This window comes from Ursus maritimus, unplaced genomic scaffold, assembly GCF_017311325.1.
Source record: "Ursus maritimus isolate PB19 unplaced genomic scaffold, ASM1731132v1 scaffold_3, whole genome shotgun sequence".
Taxonomy (NCBI): Eukaryota; Metazoa; Chordata; class Mammalia; order Carnivora; family Ursidae; genus Ursus; species Ursus maritimus.
The window spans coordinates 59,290,554-59,311,553 of NW_024425563.1; the positions used below are offsets into that span (position 1 = coordinate 59,290,554).

The 21,000-nt window shown below is 36.4% G+C and overlaps 1 protein-coding gene across 2 annotated transcripts in view; it reads left to right on the plus strand.

Annotated features, from left to right (window-relative positions):
* ETV1 (ETS variant transcription factor 1) overlaps positions 1-21,000 on the plus strand; it is a 91,464-nt gene that overhangs the window by 13,191 nt on the left and 57,273 nt on the right. For both annotated transcript variants that reach the window (XM_008686345.2, XM_008686344.2), the window contains one exon: positions 898-951. In XM_008686345.2, the coding sequence (XP_008684567.1) occupies positions 898-951 (54 nt within the window). The remainder of the gene's footprint in view (positions 1-897; positions 952-21,000) is intronic.

Here is a 21,000-nt window from a genome sequence, read left to right on the forward strand (position 1 = left end):
GTGCACGTGAAAACTTGTTTTAGTAATATATTATCAATTTGGAATAGGTTATTTTTATGTCTAAATCAACCGCAATGAAAATATTTTAGAAGTGAAAACGTGTACTTGTGTTTTGATTGCTGCCGAATACATTAAGTCCTTGCTCTTCAGTATTTTTTTCCTTTACTAAAAATAGGGAAGTTCTTTGACACAAGGACTGATGAAATAGTGATATTCTTTTCATGAGTGTTGTATAGTTGCCAGGAAAATATTTTGCAAGAAAAGATGGAATTTATTATTTTTAATTTTATTATTATGACATAATCCCTAAAATATATTATTTTCTTCTATATGACCAAAATCAATGGATATGCTTTCAGTAAAAAAAAAAAAAAAAGCTTTGTAGCATATTTTGGCCAAATTTAGGTCAAACGCTTTTAATTATGGTAGTCTTATTTGCAATTGACTGAGTAGACCAAATGCAGGCATTTCTGTCAAAGCAGAGGGATGTGTGTAAGTGCACATCATTTGAAAGAAGGCTGTAGTTATGGGCTGCTGCAGCACTGGCAGTGGGTGAATTGAACTACTTCTTACTCCCTTCTTGCAGAGAAGCCCCACAGCTAATAGAAATCCTGTAGCTTCTTCTATTTTGTTTGTCTCTTTTATTTCCATCTGGCAGGTGATATTCAGAAGGACCACAACTGCCACAATTAGATTTCTGACACTTGTGTTTTCTAGTTGACATCCATGGTTGCTTCTATTTTCCCTCCCAAGTGTTGCTGTCAATACCATTTTAAACAGGAGCTCATTGGCAAATAATCATAGGTTTGACCTGAGCCGAAAAAGATCTTACTTGACATTCCTTATGCCTTGGCAGTTTCTCTCTTAATTTTTTTTTTAATTTTTTTTTTTCTTCAGCTCAGGTACCTGACAATGATGAGCAGTTTGTGCCAGACTATCAGACTGAAAGTTGTAAGTATAGTATGACTCATCTCTTGAATTTTTCTGTCTTTCTTGTTTCCTTCTTTCATTCTTTCTCTTTGGTTGGTTTCCACCTCCAGTGTCTGTTCTCGCGTTACGTTGGTACCTTTTTAGCGTATAGTCAAGAGGTGATTCTGTTTGTGGAGTTGTGACACCAGCGGAATCCCTGTATGATCTGAGTGGAGCTCCACATAGTAGCTGAGGAAAACTGTTCTGATGAAAAGATGGTCCTGTATTTGGTTAATACCTTTGAAGAAGAAATAGTGTGTGATCTATGAATGTGCAAGTGTTTACTTTCAGCTTTTTGGTATGTTCATGAGAAAAAGTCTGAATGCTGATGGGAGAAAGTCAGTAGTTAAGATCCATGGGAGACTGTGTATTGAGTAACTTATAAAAATTTGTTGGTTTGTATTATTTTACATTCATGAACTTTCACCTACTTTGATGTAATTTTTAGCTTCATTTTCTGCCTCCTGGTTGCAGTAAGACAAATGGAAGTAACCCATGGCTTGTCTTAGGATCCCTTCAGTGTTTCTTTCCCTGAGCCTTGCTCCAGGGCCTGTCAGAAAATGCATGAGTTGTGATTCATGGGACAGTCGCCTCCTGGTAATCCCTGAGTGAGCGTTATGCCTGTACAAACATGGCTGCCTCCGGCTTCCCTCCTCATATTTATGCTCTGCCATTCTACCAACTAACTGAGGCTGTTGACCTGACATGTAAAGAGTAAAGAAAGGGGTATAAATGCCATCTTGATGACGAAAGTGACCTAATACGTTTTCATTCTGTCAGTATCATTTAGAGCTCTAACTTATTTCATTTTTCCAGACCATTGACAGTTTCACAGGGGGCAGTATCAGCAGCAACTAGAGATGCTTACTACCTTACAGCTTTTCAGACCCATATTCTCACACGTAATCTCACACGTCTAATACAAATACCTATGTGCTTCAAGGAGCAGATGTCTGTGAGCAATGTTGTCCACTTTTATGTTTGGTATTTTAAATTTCCCAGGTGTCAAGGGTTGTAAGAAGTTACATGCAGATTCCCTCCTGTGTTTAGTTCAGCTTCATTAAAATTTTTTTTGTTCTATTGTGGTAAAGTATACAAAAGAGAAAATTTACCATTTTAACCATTTTTTAAGCCTGCAGTTCAGTGGGACTCATATTGTTGCATAAATATCAACACTGCCCACCTCTAGAACTTTCTCATCATCTCATTCTGAGCTCTGTACTTACTAAAAAATAACTTCTCACTGCCCCAAGCCCCTGGTAACTGCTGTTCTGCCAGCTTGATTTTTGATCTAAGAAGAGAATTTTGTGTGCTGTTTGATCTTGGAATATATTTATTAGGCGATTTCAGGAAACCTATTCAGCAATGATATAGACCTTTATTTGAGATCCTTAGAAATTTCCAGAAAGATGACAGCCAAGGACGATGGCTAGGGAAGGCCTTCCTTTCTTCTTTAAAGTGTGGGAAGGGAACGGTCACATTTCCAGCATTTCTCTTTCTTTGGGACACTTGAGTCCTTTCTAAAAGCTAAACCTGTCATCTGAGTGGGAGAATTATTCTCATTGAGTCATTTTACATCTGAAGAAATTGGTAATGATTCCAATACTATACCAAATGCCAGGGTAAAATCACTACCAGAAAGAAATTTTTGTTCTTATCTGAACTCTTTTCATTTTTTTGTATTCTTGACTCTTCCGTCTTCTTGAACTCTTCTCTTGGTCCACGTGGGATGATTTTTCCTTTCTCTTTTAACTACTTTGATTACTTCTTCTCCCTCCCTCCTCTTTCCCCAGGAGGAGGGGAAAGCCTTTGCTCTTTTCTAACATGGACCATCCCTGCACAGTCCCGTAGAACTATCTATGATGATGGAAATCATCTGTTTCTGACCATTCAGTATAGTAGCCACTAACCACATTGTTCACTGAGACCTGAACTGTGGTTAATGGGACTGAACAAATGAATTTTTTGTTTTATTTAATTTCTGCTACTTTAAAGAGACACATGTGGCTCTTCGTTGCTGTAGCGGTCAGCGCACTTCTGTATAGTGATGTTTCCTACATTGTTATCTCTGGCCTGGGTGTCCCCCTGCCCCCATCTACTGGGCATCTTCCCCTGATCCTCCATGTGATTCTTGTGCCAAGTCAGAAAAACGCAACACCTTGGGACTCAACCCTCAGCCCTTAGCTAAGCATTGGCATAAAACACCATAACACAAGATGCTCCACAGACAATTCCCACTTGGCTAGGCCAATGTGGAAATTGTTACTACTGTTTTTCCCGATCAGTGTCTCTTTGGACTTCTCTTGCCTTTCCAGGTTGATGGCATAACCAGCTAAGCTGAAAATGTTTATCTGCAATTCTTCCAAGTTCTTTACCGTAGACCTCCACTTGCTTACCAAGTTGTCCATTCTAGCTTTCAAAAATATCTTAATTTTGTGGTTGTTACTTATCTCTATTTGACTGAGTTCACATCCACATTCTGCCTTGACTGATCTTGTGAGTAAGCCTTTTGGTTGGTGTTCTTCTTTTCAGTTTTCCCTCCTCCCAGTCCATTCTCTGCAGGGGCGGTAATGCATAGCTGTCTGACCTTGCTAATTTTCTCCTTAAACTTTCTTCAGAGCAAAGTCCTACAGAACATGATTCTACCATCTGGGCCTTGACTTGTTGCAGTTTTAACTCTTGCCATCCCAGCACCTGGTTCCTCCCTGTCCCCCGAGCTCGAGCCCTTCTAATTTTTCAGTTCTCCAAACAGGTGGAGCTGGTTTATGTCCCTCCGCCTTTGCACATGTTGTTCATTTTGCTTTATAAACTTTTACTTTTGCTTTGTGGTATTGGTAGAGCTCCTCCTCCAGGCTCAGCTTAGACTTGACCACATTGAAGTCTTTCTTGACTTATTCTTGCTATCCTTACCTGCAGAGTTAGACACTACAGTATCTTGTGTCTGGTACTTATTGTAACATTTTAGGTACATGTATTTCTTCAATAAGACTGTAAACCTCTGGAGGTTTAGGAGCATGTCCTGCCTAGCATGTTATAGAAGTAAGTAAGTAAAACTGATCACATGAATGTGGTCAGGCTCCTAGTGCTCTTCTCCTCCTAAGTGCTTTCAAAACCCTAATTCCCTTCTTAAAGGGAAAGTATATGATCATGCCTTAACACACTAGATGTAGTCTCATTCTGGAAAAACATGCTAAAACCATGAATGTTAAGCATTTTCAGAATGCTGAGGTTTTATTTTTCTTCAATAGTGAATATTCACAGTTTAACAAATATGGCTCTGGGACTTGTGAATAAAGCCCCTAATTTTAAAGGAAACCTCTAAACAAAGGTAAAAATAAATCTGAAATAGTCTAATAAAAAGAAAATGGAGGTGTGCTTTATTTCACGTTTCCACTCTCATAAAGGACTATTGTTCGAAGATGGTGAAAAGCTAATTTCAATGTTCATTGAGAACAGAACAAAGGGAAATGATTCAAAAAGAGAAATAGGGTATATGGATTAAATTCTAATGATTTCTGGATGGAGGAGGTTATCAAACATTGGAACCGAAAGGTTAGATTGTCTGCTAAATGCCTTTTACAAATGTTTGGTTCTTCTCTGGGAATGCTTCGTGGAGCAGAGGGATCCTATCTCTAGGAATAGAAAGAAACCCCACCCCGTCTGTGTGCCCGTCTGTAGACTCTGTGGGGCTGTTTTTTCAAACATAAATGATCAGACTTCCTTACATACCTCAAACAAATAAAATGCCTCTCTTTTTATTGCTTCAGTCCTTTGGTAAATGTAGGTTAGGAGAATGAACAGCCAAAGTCTGTTTGACCATAATGTGTAAATCTATGTGGAAGAGGAGAGAACAGAGAGTTCAAAATTGTGAGAAATGATATTAAACCATAACACTTGGGGATTCTCTAAAACTCTTCCCAAACGTTCTTGATTTTTACTTACAAAATACGTCAACTGGAAATCTAGAATCTAAAGACCTGTAGCTTGCTGCTGACCTTTGAAGGGTGCTGACTTTTGAAGCACCTGTAGGCACTGAAGGCAAATGAAAACAACTCCCTACAAGTCCATCCTAAGAAGTGAATGGAGGCTGAGAAAAGCTTACTTGGCTCTAACAAATTGTTTATTTCTTAGAAACAAATCTTTTCAGAACTCAGCCACTGCTGAAAAAAGCAGGATTACTTTAAGATATGCTTTAGTCCAGAGGAAGTAGAAATCTGTCTTTTCAGAAAAGAGAATTTAAAGAGTATTTAGAACATAAATTAGCCTTATCTTTCCAAAGTGGACACAAATTTGTACATAAACTGAACTTTTGTAAATTATGTGTTTTAAATTTAATACATTAATAATCTTATATTTCAAATCACATACTTTAAACATAGTTACAGCATTCATCTTTTGAAATGTACTATCTCTCATTTTTTTCATTACAGTAATATGTTATAATTTTTCCAACTGGTTTGTTTCCATTTGGGTACACTTTCAGTGTTTTCTCTACAGTGATTCACAGGATAGATGATGTTCACATTTACCTTTTACCTCTTCCCAGAACATTCCCAGGGGTATAACCAGGGTTCTGCAAAAATTCCCAGCAGGATAGGTCTTTGTAACTCTACTCCTTTCTCTTGTACTCCAGAAAGAACACAGGAATGCATGTCAGTTAGAATAGTGTCATTAAAGGAATAACAATAACCTTGACTCTGATATGTTTATATATCAGAAAGTAAACATTGAAAGTTTGCAAGTTTGTATACTTCAATTGAAATTCATAATACAGTACTGGTGACCCAACTGAAAAGAATCAGGGCAAACCAGTGTGTGGGATCTCAACTTAGAGCCACTATTACATGGATGAGTCTTTGTTCAAGTAAATAAAAGTCATAGCTATACTTCAGTTTCTTAGGAATTAAAAAAAAAATACAGTAATACTTGGGTCCCTTTTGCAGTTACGTTGGGTGGGGGCAGGGGGTACATTAACAGATAATGACCACAAATCTGCTTTTTAAAACACTGAAGTCAGAGAAGTCTCCATGCAGACCCTGACTAAATAATTTCTTTTATATTAACCTGTCCTTGCCCTGGATTGGGAAGTTCCATTGGTGGTTTGTGTTTCTTACTTTTCTGCTTTTCTACTAAGCCACCTTCTTGGGTTGTGTTCCTTTTTACACACATAGTGAGTACTTGATAAAAGTTGGCTTTTTATTACTAATTTTGAAACCTTTCTTGCCTGATTAAATTTTTGGATATGACTGGCCGGGAAGACTTTGTCTGTAATTCCTACAGCTTCTTTTACCAGAAGGTAAGCATACATTCGAAGAGGAAGTCTATTTCTGGGATATGAGAACATGAGTTTGTTACTGTGTCTTGTTTTCTTAAAAAAAAAAAAAAAAAAAAAAAAAAAGAGGCATGTTTAAACATGCCACTGTACAGACCCAAACTATCCACTTCAAGGATGAATAGCCTGGTGCCTTCCTCATCTTAGAGAGTCTTACTTGAGATCTAAGCTATAACCAGCTCTTGAAGGTTCTGTTTCCTTTGTGTAAGGTTTTTGTTGTTTCAGTTGTTTTGTGTTTGTTTGTCTTTTTTGTCTTTCGCTTTTTTCTTTTTTATATTTTACCAAAGCATTATGTTTACAGAGTGGGGGGAAAAAACACAAGTAAGATTGTTCAACAAAGTCCTATTCTCTATAGCAACTTTTTTTTTTTATGCCTTTCATTTGTCCCACATGCTAAATAATATCCTTACACTGCAACTTCTTGATTTATCAGTTTTAGATTTTTATCTGGCACCCCATTCAGGAAAGTAAGCGTTTGAGATGTGTTTTAATTATTTTACTGAAAGTAATCAGCTATGTAATTCTGCATGAGTCCAGTAATCTTGATTCACATTTGAGTATGAACAAGCATCATTTGGGAAGCCAGTTCAAATGCAGCTCCATTTTCCCTATCCTATGAGAGTTTGACTTTCGGGTTTGGAATTGGGCCCGCAATTTCTAGTGAGCTGTTAGACGATTCTGATGCAGGCTTTCCGTGCAACACAAAGTTAGATCTGTGGCTTATCTTGTCATTTACTTATTTGTGGAACAGTGACAGCGGTGTCAGTCTTTTGAAGTTAAATTGTAGGATGGACTCTCCTGTTCATACACGGATGCAATTCACAAAGTGATAAGAGTTTCTGAAAATGTTTATAGAAGTAATGCACTGTTATTTTGTTATTTAAGTATGCTAGGGAATTAAAAAATGAAGTCTACCTAAAAATGATATTGTTAAAATAGTTTAATTTTTGTCATCTTTGCTAGAATTATTTGTACTATCCAGTTCCAGAGACTGTTTTTTACTTATTTTCTCTTGCTTTACCTGGAGGAAGTGCTCACTGTAGATCCCTGTCGTGCTAGAAACAGCTCTAGTTTAGAAGGAATCCTCCCCTTGCCACTGAAGGAGAGCCAAGCGTTGGTGGCCCCACCGCATCCCAGGTGCCTGGGGGTTTTCATCGTCCGACGGTCTACTCTTTCATTGTTAGTGTACATCTCACCCGGGCTGGGCACAGTTTAGAGTCCAGTGGCCGCCTTTTCAGGAAAACACACATTTTGGTGGGTGCTTGATTGTTTCACAAAGAACATATTTTTCAAATGAAAACAGAAACCCACTGGAAAAAAAGCTACCTCTTACAAGAGATTTTGTTTTAGATAACGTCCTGGAAATCTATCAACTTCCATAGAAGAAACGAACTCTAAATCATATACCTCGGGCATGTCAGTTAACCTTTATTTACTTATCTGCAAAATGACAAGGAAATAATAATCTCTCAGGCCCAGAACACATTATGAGTCTATGGTACTTCTTCCACATTCAAGGAAAAAAAGAAAAGATAATATCTAAATATGGTGAATGCTTGCTGAATATAAAAAGGTAGATTTTAGAAAAACCACAATTAATGGGGAAATACATGTAATTAGAAATTACTGTTGGGGCGCCTGGGTGGCACAGCAGTTAAGCGTCTGCCTTCGGCTCAGGGCGTGATCCCGGCGTTATGGGATCGAGCCCCACATCAGGCTCCTCTGCTATGAGCCTGCTTCTTCCTCTCCCACTCCCCCTGCTTGTGTTCCCTCTCTCGCTGGCTGTCTCTCTCTCTCTGTCAAATAAATAAATAAAATCTTAAAAAAAAAAAGAAATTACTGTAAATGACTATGTATAGCTAGAAAATTGCATCAGTTTTAATAAAGTCTTCTCAGGTAGATCCTTTTCAAACTTTTTAGTTTTATGAGCTCCTTCTTCCTCAGGTCGGTAGTTCAGATTTAATGCCAAGGTGAAAGCCAAAAAACAGAGCAATGCCAACCCCCCCACAAAACTGGAGTTTGTGGCTGTGTTATAGCTGGAAGCTGAAATTGTATATTTCACCTCAAGTTTTTAGCTTTTTCTTTCCTGTTTTATTTATCCTCTTAAATGTTGCCTTTGGTTTAACCCATTGTCCTAGAAATTGACTTCAGAAACATGATCCAAGGAAGTATGCCAACAAATCTTTTCCACTTACTTTGCCTATAATTAGTAATAAATTATTTTGAGGCAAGTGATCTATGCCATCTTTGGTTAAATTTTGCTTAATATTAAATAAGTATATTGCTGTGCAATTACTGGAGTGATTAGGCTGAAAGCCCAACAGTATTTGTTGGAAAGTTTAGGTAAAGGATAATGGTGGGAAGTTATTTGCAGGACCAAATATTATATTCTTTGTTCCAGTGTTTTTAATATATATACATATACTTATGCATAGTGGTGATTACAAATAGCAAACACAGCATTTGCTAGTATTTGCAAATAAGGCCAAAGCAGTCATGAAAATGACTACATTTCTGGACCACCATTTCATAGAACATGTGAATTTACAAAATCAGATATAAAGAAGTCATCTGAGCTAAAGTAGTACATGTGAACCTGTATGTCATAACTGTGTGGCTAGCATTTTTATAGTTTTTATTTTTTTTCATTTTGCCACTTTTCCCCTTTTATAACATTTAACATCTTAAGATGCACAATGCATATTTGCTTCTGTTACTGAATTTTCTCTTAACGAGAGTTTGTGCTGCGTCTCAGTAAGTAAAAATGATTGGTTTCGTGTGTTTGCCTTTTTTTTTTTCTTTTTGGTGCCAAAACCCAGGAACGAACCAGTTGTGGTTGCTTTTTTAAAAGCTAATGAATTACACCCCAACAAGCATTACTTGACAGTAGCTGAGAGTGATGTTAACTCAAAAGCTCAATTATTGACAATATATCAGAAATGGCTAGATTAAAAATCCTGTTTATACAATGTCTGATTAAACTTTAAGATAGAAAAAGTGCCTTTGTGTAATGATTTTATATGCAGTCTTTGACTCTTACTTAAATCTAAGGTTTTGCAAAGAAGTTCGTTTTGCTGTGGATGCCACATCGTTAAACCAGTCAGAGGCTTGTTTCATAGTTGCTCCTAGTTTTTGACTTTACAGTCCTGTTAGGGGATATTTTTAGATCCCTAGAAAAGGCTTGAATTGTGATTGCTCCTTTAGGTGTCTTATTACTGTAGGGAATCTTGTATTCATATTTCTGTTTGCAAAATTAGAATGATTGTATTCTTAGAAATGTGAGCCATATTCATTATTTTGATTTTTATGTTTAAAATATGAATAGTGAATCTTAATAGTGTAACAATTCTCATTTTACTTATGAGATTTTAGTTTAAATTTGTTGATACAAATGTTGATAGTTGTATATTTTTATTGAGGATGCTAAGTAGGTTGATAAGACTCTAAAAGTTTATTCATTTAATGAACATGTTTTGAACATGTTTGAACACCTGTGCCGTGTTCTGGCTAGGCACTGATAATACAGTGGTGGACAAACGAGAAAAATACCTTTGTGGTCATGGAACTTAAATTCCAAACTGCATGCAACTGATTAAAATAAAGTCTTACTCATCCCATGTCAAGGGATGTGGCATTGTGTGGGGGTCAGCATGTACGCATAGTCATGGAATAGTCAGATGCTGATCTGTTACCTTCTGAAGAAAATGTGCTTCGGTGGTTTTGGTTTTTGGGGTTTTTTTTTTTAGTTTTATGTTTATTTCTACAAAAGCACTCTGTTCAAAGGTATGGCCACTGGATTTTCCCGTGGATTACTGTCAGTGTCTTTGTTCGCATCTCTTTAACCCATGCCTTAATTCCTGTGTTAGGGACTAAGAAGGTTATCTTATATCTTTTAATAAATCATGAACACCAGTGGCAATTACATATGCAAAATATTGACCTACTCTGCTTTTTGAGATCATACTCATTCTTTAAGATTCTGTTCATTCGTGAATCATTTCATTTATGAATGTCATTTATTCTTTGCTTATCTTAGAATTAACGAATTCTATGTGCTTATAAATGCTTTATATACATCTCAGTGTGAATATTATTTAAATTGGCCTACCGAGGATGGGTCATGTCTTACACATCTTTGTATAATTCACATTTTGTGGGTGTTCAGTGAATTGAATGAATAGCTTCTCAGATATTTAGGGTCTCAAAAAAGTGTTTTAGACATATTCAGGCACAGGTAGCTTAAGTTGTCTGAAATCTAATGCAGCTGTTCTGCTTGTGTTTTCCCATGTTTTGTTTTTCTTTGAGAGATAATGGAAAGCCATTTGCATTTAATGTAACATTATCAGTGATCAGTCTCTGTTATCAGATTAGGGCTCTCTAATAAATATTATTTGATAGTCCTATCTCACAATATATTTCTCAGTAATCTCTACTTAACACAAATACTCTGAAATAACTTGGTATTTTCTCCCCATTTTTTGTAGAGCATAAAATTATCTACTAAGGCCTCAGATGATTGAAATTCCATAGGTCAGATCCCCAGCTCATACTTGCATAGACTGGGGATGTCTTCTTCCTTCCCTGAGGGCCAGTACTCAGCCCACTTGTAAAGGTTTCAAAACTGTTAATACTCTTTTTTTCTTTTGGTAGTTTTTTCCCCCCCCTAAGTAGGCTCCACGGCCAGCACAGAGCCTGACTCGGGGCTTGAACTCATGACCCTGAGAACAAGATCTGAGCTGAGATGGAGAGTCGGATGCTTAACTGCCTGAGTCACCCAGGTGCCCTGAGAGACGAAAACGATTGACCTCTCCTTTGTGCACCAACTGTTACTACTCTTAAAAAAACAACAAAAAAAAAAACCCAAAAAACGCTTCATCACTTACAGAGAATGTTCTTCATGTAGAACATGGATATTGTTTGAAAATTCTTATTAAGGCACGATAGATTGAGAGGGACCAAGAGAACCTTCCCATAGGGGTTTGTCCCAAGAAAGATGTTCTGTGAACTTTTTTGAGCCAATAGCTATGGTTGAAGGAAGATGGGAGGACTTGGCACTTGAAAATGTTCTATTTATCATCTAGCCTCTAGTGCTTGCCTTTCCCTACGTCGAAGATTTCCCCTTATCCAGACTTTGAGAGAGACTTATGATACGTCATATATTTGCCTGTTGTGTATGTGCAGTTTTTGTCCTGCAAATGTTTCAGACATGGTATGTTTTCCTCACTGGGAGAAGAACCTTTGGGCAGATGATAGAGTAGTGGCAGCAGCAGAAGTATTAATATTAGTACTAGTCAGAGTAGTAGGATTTGTGGAATTCCCAGAGTAGTAGTAAATATTCACAAGAATCCCAGAGCTGCAGCTTGAAGAGACATCATTGATGAATGATCTCAGTGCTCCTGTTTTTAAAGATGAAAAACTGAAATCCAGAAAGGTTATTTGGCTCTTTTAAAACAAGAACAATTGTATGCCCTTACTTGTGTGTTGGGAAAATAGTAAATAAGAATTATACAAACTTAGATGCTTTCATTTATTGGTGACCTTTTCTTTATCAAATACCCTGTAACACTGGAGTATGAAATATTTTTCTCAACCGTTTTCTTATTAAAGAAGGCATTTTAAGCTTAGCTACCTCAGTAACACAAATATATTTTAGAGGCAATGAATTAAATTCAATATATCTTTATGCCAGTTTTTTGTTTATTTACTTTATCAATTTTAATGTATTTGCATATAGTTCACAGTTTACAATTACTTAGGTTTTTCACATTATGATAAAGTTCTATAAGCCAATACCAAATTCTGGATAAATTTTGATCAGAAAGAAATATATACCCCCTTTGCCCACTTTTCTCCCTGAACCTTTCAATCCTGATATTGAAGGCCCAAACATAAGATCTTCATCTTAGATTTTTTTTTTCGAGCCACAGAGTAGCCAGCAAAAGTTCTGTCAAATACTATTCAGGCCCCTAGACTCGTTAAAAATGGCTCGTTCCTGTCAAGATGTATGGGTAATATTGAAGTGTTAACTTCAGTAGTGTTAGCTTTTCCTTTGAAATGGCAGTCATGCTGTGAAGTGAACTTTTACTGCTGTTTGAGGTTGTTTTTCTCCATCCTCATGGACACAACAGCCTTATTATGTTGATTTGATTTCACTCTGGTTCTTGGCACTGGGGCTAGAATGTCAGGTGACACAGTTGTCTCAGCTCACGGGTCTGCTGGGAAAGCCAAGAAACTGGATGTCATTGCTCTGTGTTTCTGGATGTTTTGCCATCCTGAGCCTCTCCACATTGTTTTCCTCTAGGATAATCAAACCCTGTATTCCTTTCTGAAAGCTTTCCTTACATTCACTGTTTTATTGCAGATTAAAGGCTGATGCATTAGAAGGTTATCAGCTAATCAATAAACTTCAGTCATCTCTTCTTGTGATAAAGCTGTCTCATTGATCAAAGTGAAAATTTAGGCCCTTGGCTTTTAAGTGGCAGTTTCTGAAGGTTTGGGTAATGTGCTTATGGAATGTATAGACCTCTCTGTTTATGTATATCTAGAGGTCGTCCTATGAATTCATGCGTGTGTGATGTACACATAAGGAGACCCACATGTACGAACTTCTTTATTTCATTTAAAATGTTCCATTCTTACTTCTCCTAAATTTTTGTCATATTTTATTCATCAGCAACCTCCCACCTCCCCCCCTTTCTCTCTAAATATAGGAAACCTTTTTTGTTGTTGTTGTTAGGACTGCTATAAAGTGCCTTCTAAACCCTTCATGCAAAATTGCAATAATTGTATGCGCAGTAAAATACACACAGATCAGAAAAAATATACTCTTATTTTTATATTAATCATATAGTTAAGTGGATAATAGTTTCAGAATCTAAAGATCTGGCATCTTTAATTTGGTAAAATGCAGCATGTCTTTTTGGTTAAGAACCAGAAAGCTTTTTTTCCTCATAATGAAAAGTAAGTTTAGACAACAAACATTCACAATACCAGGTATTGTGCTAGATCCTATGGAATGAAAGATAAAAACAAGAATAGCGATGATCTCAATCTCTCTCTCTTCTTTCCCCCCTCCCTCTCTCTCTTTTTCTTTCTTTCTTTCTTTCTTTCTTTCTTTCTTTCTTTCTTTCTTTCTTTCTTTCTTTCTTTCTTTCTTGTTTGACAGTTTAGAATTCATAGATCATTTTCACATCCCTCATCTGATTTGCTTTTCACAGTGGCCCTGGGATGTAGGCAGAGCACTAAAGGCTCATACAGGTTTAATGCAATAACCAAAGTCTAACAGTAGTAGATGGCAGGACCAAGATTCCTCTTGTATCATTTGCTCTTGTGCACAGAATAGCGCATAGCAAGATGTGGGAATCTCTCATTTTTTGAAATGCTAGGACTCTACAAGTGAAAAAAATTCACATAAATATTTTTGCCAAGTGCATGTGTACGTGTATAAATGTATATGTTTGTTTAAACATAAAAATGTTTATAAATTTCTTCTAATTTATAACATAATGTATAAAATAACACATACATGGAAAGCATGGGTGGAGTAGGCAGCTCTTAGTTCCCTGTTACTCTATGAAAATCTTCATCCTCATGCTTTGAATTGTAGAAGTGCGGTTGAGTTCTCTGTATACATAAGCCTTCAGTTTCAGGAATCCTGAATGTGTGCTTAACAAAATAATGGTGCTCTCAAAAGAGAATTTTTAAATTTTGGTTGGGACATTATTTATCTATAAGCATCACATAATTAGGTCAGAAACATATGCTACTATTATGCTGAAGTAAATTGAACATCACATTTGGCATTTTGTCTGATAGCAATTTTTAAATATCTCTTCAAGCTCTTATATGATATTAATGCTACAAACACTGATGTCACGTAATATGAAGTGATGGGATTCTCTTAGGGGACTGAGTTCAGGGTACTGCATACGAGCAAAGTATTGGACCTTGGACAGTGGAGTTCAAATTTCTGCTATTTAATAGTATGTGACTTCTTAGAAGCAATTTCACCTCATTGTACCTTAGTTCCTTCCTGCATGAAACAGGGATAATAATTTTACCTTCCTCTAGAGTAACTTGAATATTAAATGAGCATTACATAGTCACACAAATACACACACACGTATGTATAACATTTTGTGTTTAGATGAAATATATTAGACATATGTTAGGACATAACAGTGGTATAAGCTTTTATATATATATATATATATATGCACAAATATGGAAATATACAAAATAATTCATATTAAAATTTTTATGATGAAATGCATTCATTTTGATCAATTTACTTTTCTGTGTTGTTTTTGTTTCTTTGTTTTGCCATGCTCAGAAATGGTATCTATACCTGTCAACTTCTAGGCTGTTTCTGTACATACTGTAAAGTAATTGTAAGAACAACTTGACCTTTTACTGTTGATCACACTGTGCAGTTCAGTACCTATCCACAGTGACACTGTCAGAAGACACTCAGAAGTGTTTGTTCAAACCTACTGTTGCTTTCACCATAGGCATTTACAAGCAGAAAGTTGAGCTGAAGACATTCGGTACTTGTAATACTGGCCTGGTTATAGGATCAGTTAACATCTTATGTTTAAGATTATGGGTTATGAATTCTGGTTGATCGAGGACACTCTAATTTGTGGGTCTAGCAAAATTGCCTGCATCTTCAATGTTTTTGTTGATTTTGAAGTTGATGTATTCACTGAAAGGGAAAAAAGTGTTGATTTTTCAATTAAGATGCAACCTTTACAATGCAAAGCAATAATAATTATAGTGTTCACTCGGTCTGAAGAAAAGAATTTCACTAGTTAAATAGCAATAATCAAGATGAGAACTGTATTAGAAGGGTGCTAATTTTATGATCATCTCTTATTTAAATAATAAAAATCCACGGGACCCTTGCTATAACACCACTTGTGATGAAATGGTATTTGGCTTTAGAGATGGCCTTCTGGAAACCCATATAAAAGTAATTGGCTGATTAAATTGTGAATGACCTAAGATCATCCTTATAAAATAGCTTCTACTCCAGTGAATCAAGTATTAGGCAGTGGTTGGGCTTTTACCAGACTGGATGTGTTTGACCCAAGGCGTTTCACAGGGATTAGCGTACTCATTCTTCTGGGATAACAAATTCTCATATTTTTAGTTTCCAAGGAAAATGAAAAGCCACAGGGGGAACAAAAAATTCAAATTGAGAGTTTCAACAGTTGGCCCTTGGCATACTAAATGTAAGAAAAATAGATTCTAGCTGTACCTAGACTTACTAACATTTGAGGATTGTTCAGCACTGAAGAAAAGATCTGGACGTAGCTCTAACCTCACAAGGTGAGCTGTTGGATTTGGAGTCCAACTTGTGTAGGATCTTGGACTAATTACCTGACTTTGTTGAGCCTCTTAATAAAAGTTAGGGAAAGTGAATGGGTTGATATAATGATTAAATGAGGTATCTTATGTCAAAATTTGGCACACGGGTTAGTATTTGATAACTCAGTGGTTCTATAGAAATAAGACATTGTCAATATATATTTAACATGTATATTGTTTTGAGGCCAGAGGATTTCATAAGCTCCAGGCTTCAAAAGAGTAACACCGACAGTACAGTTAAAAAGAAATCAAAACAATTGCATTTGATTGGTCTAGCCGTGAAAAAGTTTGTTTTGTGATGTCATTTCCTCTACCTACCAAATGCTACTAGGCTATCTAACATAAGTTGTTATAATGAGTAAATTGTTCTCTAAAAAGTAAACAGCCTTCTTTCCATTTTGCTCCATTACCAACCCAAAAGAAGGAAACACTGCAGTTGTGGCAGCATTTACATTACAAATTTGTGAAAGACCCCGTTCTTTCTCTAGTTTGTATGGTAGGTTGTCTGTGCCTAATGCTCTGTGGGAAACACACGTGACTAGTCATAACTCACAATTAGAAAAAAGTGGTTTGACAGATCAAAACATTTTTAAGCCATGTTTTTGAGTCATTCCGTTTTAGAAACTGTATAAATTACTTGCGTGGTGAACATGCCAAGATAAAAATAGACAAATATTTAAATATTTATTAATTTAGGACAGTTCATATGCATTAAAAAAACCCCAAAAAACAAAAAAACCTCCCCCAAACAAATGATTCCTGACTTCAAAAAGCATACTGGGAAGTTGGAGAAGAGGAGAAAGCATGCTGGGTATAGGTAAGATACATTATAATGATACATTATATACATTATAATAGGTAAGATAAGTTATAAGATACATTATAATGAGTTAACAGCAGTTAAGAGTGCAGCGCCTGAAGTCACTGTCCCGTCTCCTGGGTGACCTTGGTGAGTGTCTTTATTTCTGAATACTTCCTTTTCCTCATCTTACAAGAGGCTCACAGTAGTAAGGATGCCATAGATGTGAAACAAGGACAAAATAAGTCAGGACATTCAAAGTTATTAGCACCATTGTTATTATAATATTAACAATAAAAAAAATTTGACTACAGATTCAATAAATGTTATAGACAGTAAATTCTATAGTTTTTTTTAAGAGATCACCGTAGATTGGAATAGTTGAGAATGGCTTCATGTAGAAAATGAAATGTGACAGGAACTGGAAACCCAGATTCATGAACTGGTAGAGATGAAATGACCTAGAGATTTTACACCCAGTATCTCTACATTTGGTGGATAAGAATAGCTCCTGTTTGTATAGTGCTTACCACTTGGTGGATACTCTTCTAAGCCCTTCACAACAGCCCTCTTTAGTAGAAGCTATCATATGCTTTTTTAGGGGTGAAAAAACAGAGGCCCAGAGTAGTTAAATAGATTGTTTCTTGTCACACAGCAGCCAAGTTGCAGATCTGACCCTGGAATTTACACTCCTAAGCATAACCCTGCATTGTTACAGATAAAGCTGTGTGCCAAAAATAAGGTGGTCAGGGCTAAACAGTTTGCCCAGGTGACAAGAAGTTAGTACCCAAGTAGTTAGTCATAGAAGTGGAATTTAATCCTCCTTGGTAGCTAATTCAATGTATCTGTGCTTACCACACCTCGATTGACTCTTCACTATTTGTGTGATTTATACAGTAATGAAGGGAGGACCTATTAGGCTGGATAAAGACCAGGTGTTAATTGCTGTGAAATAGGCAAGTGCATTCTCTGTCCCTCGAGAGAATGGCAGCGGCATTTGGAGCTAGAGATGTGCATTGGCTGGTGTTGGAGATGAAGTTTGATAGGTCAGAGAAAGTCAAATTTTATGGGTCAGCAAAACTCAATCACATGTATTTGGGGTTTATCCTAAGAACAAATGAGCCAGCCTGGAAATTCCTGAGCATGAAATTTGATGTCACATTATTGAGGAGGAGAAAGTAAAGAAAAAAAACCAAAGGGGAAATAACACATTTTTGGGGAGCAAATGTGTTTTAGCCTATAGGCACACTGGAGTTAACTGTATTTAAAACAAGTAACATATACTACACGTATATCAGAAATTTTATAATTATGTTTATAATTTTATAATGTGCCATCTAATGTGGTAATTCAGACAAATGTTCACTGGCCAAGAATTCATGCATGCATTGTAAGGGAAGACTCCTTTTAAATCCTGCTTTATCTGATTTAATTTTTACCCCTGTGCACACCCTCAATTTACAAAGCTTCTATTAACTTCAAAGGGCAAGAAAGAGAATGCAAACCAGGCCTGTTACGTTTGTGATCACACAGTCGTTTTGCAGGTGGTATCCATGTGTTTCTCCAAAGTTCATTTCTATTTGCACACATGGAAGGATAGCAGAAGGACTCTTTCATCTTCATATTTTTCTCATTTCTTGGAACTATCAATTACAAAGGAGGACTGTATGAATCTTTGTGTGGTTAAGTGCTAATATAAGCTGTTGCAGATATCATCTGGCTACAGTATTTGACACACCTCCTGGTCACCTTATACCTGGAGTTCACAGCAGACCCATTGGCAGAGTTCTGTGTTCTGAAGAATTAGAGTGTATTTCAGAATATGCAAGTAAAAGGAAACGTGAGAAACCCATTCTACACATGAGTTTCCTACATTGTGTCGTGTTGGTAAGCCATTAAGGGGCTTGGAAGAATGTTGTTGTCATTGTTTATCATCCTCTTTGATAACTAAATGATAGGAAAATGATGGTTCTTGTATAACCGGTGACCTATAGCAAGGCTTGTAATATCTGTTAATTCACATGGGCATGCTGTTAACGTCTGAGAGTCTCAAAAGGTTAAATTTAAGTAGTGCTTTAGGTTGACAGAGCAGTAAATATAGTTGGACTGTTTAGAAGAAAGCAGTTAAACATGAGACTACATTGAGTGTTCAGATATGCCACTTCACTGAAGAATAGACATCCATTTATACATACCTTACATGTAAATTTTAAAACCCCCAAGGATTAGTGACTGTAATATTTACTTACATGAAATTTATGTGAAAATCAAATCAAGTGTAGAATTTCCATCCCAGCTAGAGTGTCTGTATATTATGAATGACATAAAGACTTGCATCCTGCAAGAATGAGTAGGATTTGATATGTATTTTGATGTTACCATGAAATGCTCTGCCAAAGACAGAAGTGGAAAGATTTGTAATCTTCAAAGATTGTTGCCTTCGTGCTGTGATTTTCTATTTCTGGTAACACCTGTACAACACTGCTACCTAGTTACGCTCTTTATTTTATGTTTAATGTGGTAATCTAATTTCCCCTTATTTGAAGTTAGCAGCTCAAAGTAAAAAAAATATACATTGGAACGTTGCCATGACACTATTGTTATGGAGCCAAATTTGGTTAACTGGTGAGTTGTCTTGATTCCCGTCAGACTGGACTTGGTTCCTGAAGGATCACAATGATCTTATTATGAGGAGTTTTCCCCTGTTCTGTAGCCTCAAGAATGCACTCGTGGGACTGCACATTAGAGAGGTTCTAGAGTCGAAGAAACCAGAAACAGGCACCTTTTGAAGTTACATCAACAACTCTGTAAAGTATAATAAAAATTTAGGGATCATTTTCTATACATTTAAGAAGCCTTTCTGGAATACTGTAAGTAGAGGGAAAATGAAGAAAATGTCTTCAGTTACAAGTCTATATAATTAAAGAACAGTGGCGTCAAACTTGATTTTATATTTTGAGCTTTTCTAAGATATATTCCTAGATCCATATCAACTAAGTCAAATGTAATTGTAACTTTATATCCATCGGTTTTAATATAAATTGGCTGCAGGGTAGAGAAGTCAGACTTAACAAGTTGTACATCCATGATTAAAGTACTTCTCAGGAACTGCTCGGTGTGAAGTTTGTGAAGGTGGACAAGAACAGTTTCTTTAACTTCTTTCAAAATGCTCTTATCTGACTTGATTCATTTGTGATTTGTAACTCCCAACTATTATGCCAGTTAAAAATTAGAGATGTGTTTCACTAGGAAAAAACCAATAATTTTTAATCTAACATATAACACCTTTTCTGAAAGAAGCTTATATTCAAAGGAAGCAATCTATTAAGAAATGAGAATGTTAAGAAATCTCAAAAATTACTTACCAAATGCCAATATAATTCTAAAACCCTGTTCTAGTGACTGTTTTCTTGGGATTATATCCTTTAGCCATGGAGATGTGATCTGTGTATACACTGATCATTCACATTTGCTTCATATAAAACACATTGTATGGTGGATCTTACCTGATCTCTCTCTCTTTTTTTAAAGATTTTTATTTATTTAAGACAGAGACAACAATAGAGGGAATGCAAGCAGGGGGGGTGGGAGAGGGAGAAGCAAGCTTCCCGCTGAGCAGGGAGCCCGATGCGGGGCTTGATCCCAGGACCCTGGGATCACGACCTGAGCCGAAGGCAGACGCTTAACAGCTGAGCCTCCCAGGCACCCCGTTATAAGATATCTTTTGACAATTCATTTCATGGCTGTGGCAAAGCCTATCCATAGCTCTCTGGGTTGGTTTTCTTTATTACCATTCAGTTGTTTGTTTCTTGTTTTATTGGTGAAGGCTGGGCTTATGTCAGTAGAGACTTTTTATAGTTCATTATTCTGATATAACTCTTGAGCTGTAGATGTTTTTTAAATTTATATTGTTAAGAAGTGACGCAGAAGGCTTGATGGGCGTCTGGAGGTGATGATGGTGGTGTCACAGTTGAGGAAACAACACTGGTACTTAGCAGCGAGTCTTTGTAAGAAAGTCTCATGGACTTTTACAAGACAGTTTGGCCAGCATCAGTATTACCTGCTGTATGAAGAATGAAGTGTACTTTTCTAAATAATATTGATGGATTTTTTTCCCTGCATATGGATATATTTTAAGACTATTTTGGGGTGAATAATGTGACTCCTAAGGCATAGTCTTTACTATTACATATCTTATATCTCTCATTTCTTTTGGGGGGACTTCTTAATCTGATACTTTTAAGTGAACATTTTTAAAGATGGGCAAAACTCTTTGGGTAAAGGCTTTTCTGTAGGAATGGTGATTCCTCATGGAAATTGCTCTAATATACACTGAATTTAATGTTACAAGTCATTTTTAAAGAAAATCCAAAAATTTATTTTGGGAAAGAAATTATAAACATTTTGTGCCAAATTCATAGTTGGTTCAAATAAACTGTAGGATTTACCGTAGCTAGTATTAACAGCTTAACAATTGAGGCCAGGTGACAGACAATTTCTTTTTAAGAACGTGTTTATTATCAGGAAAATT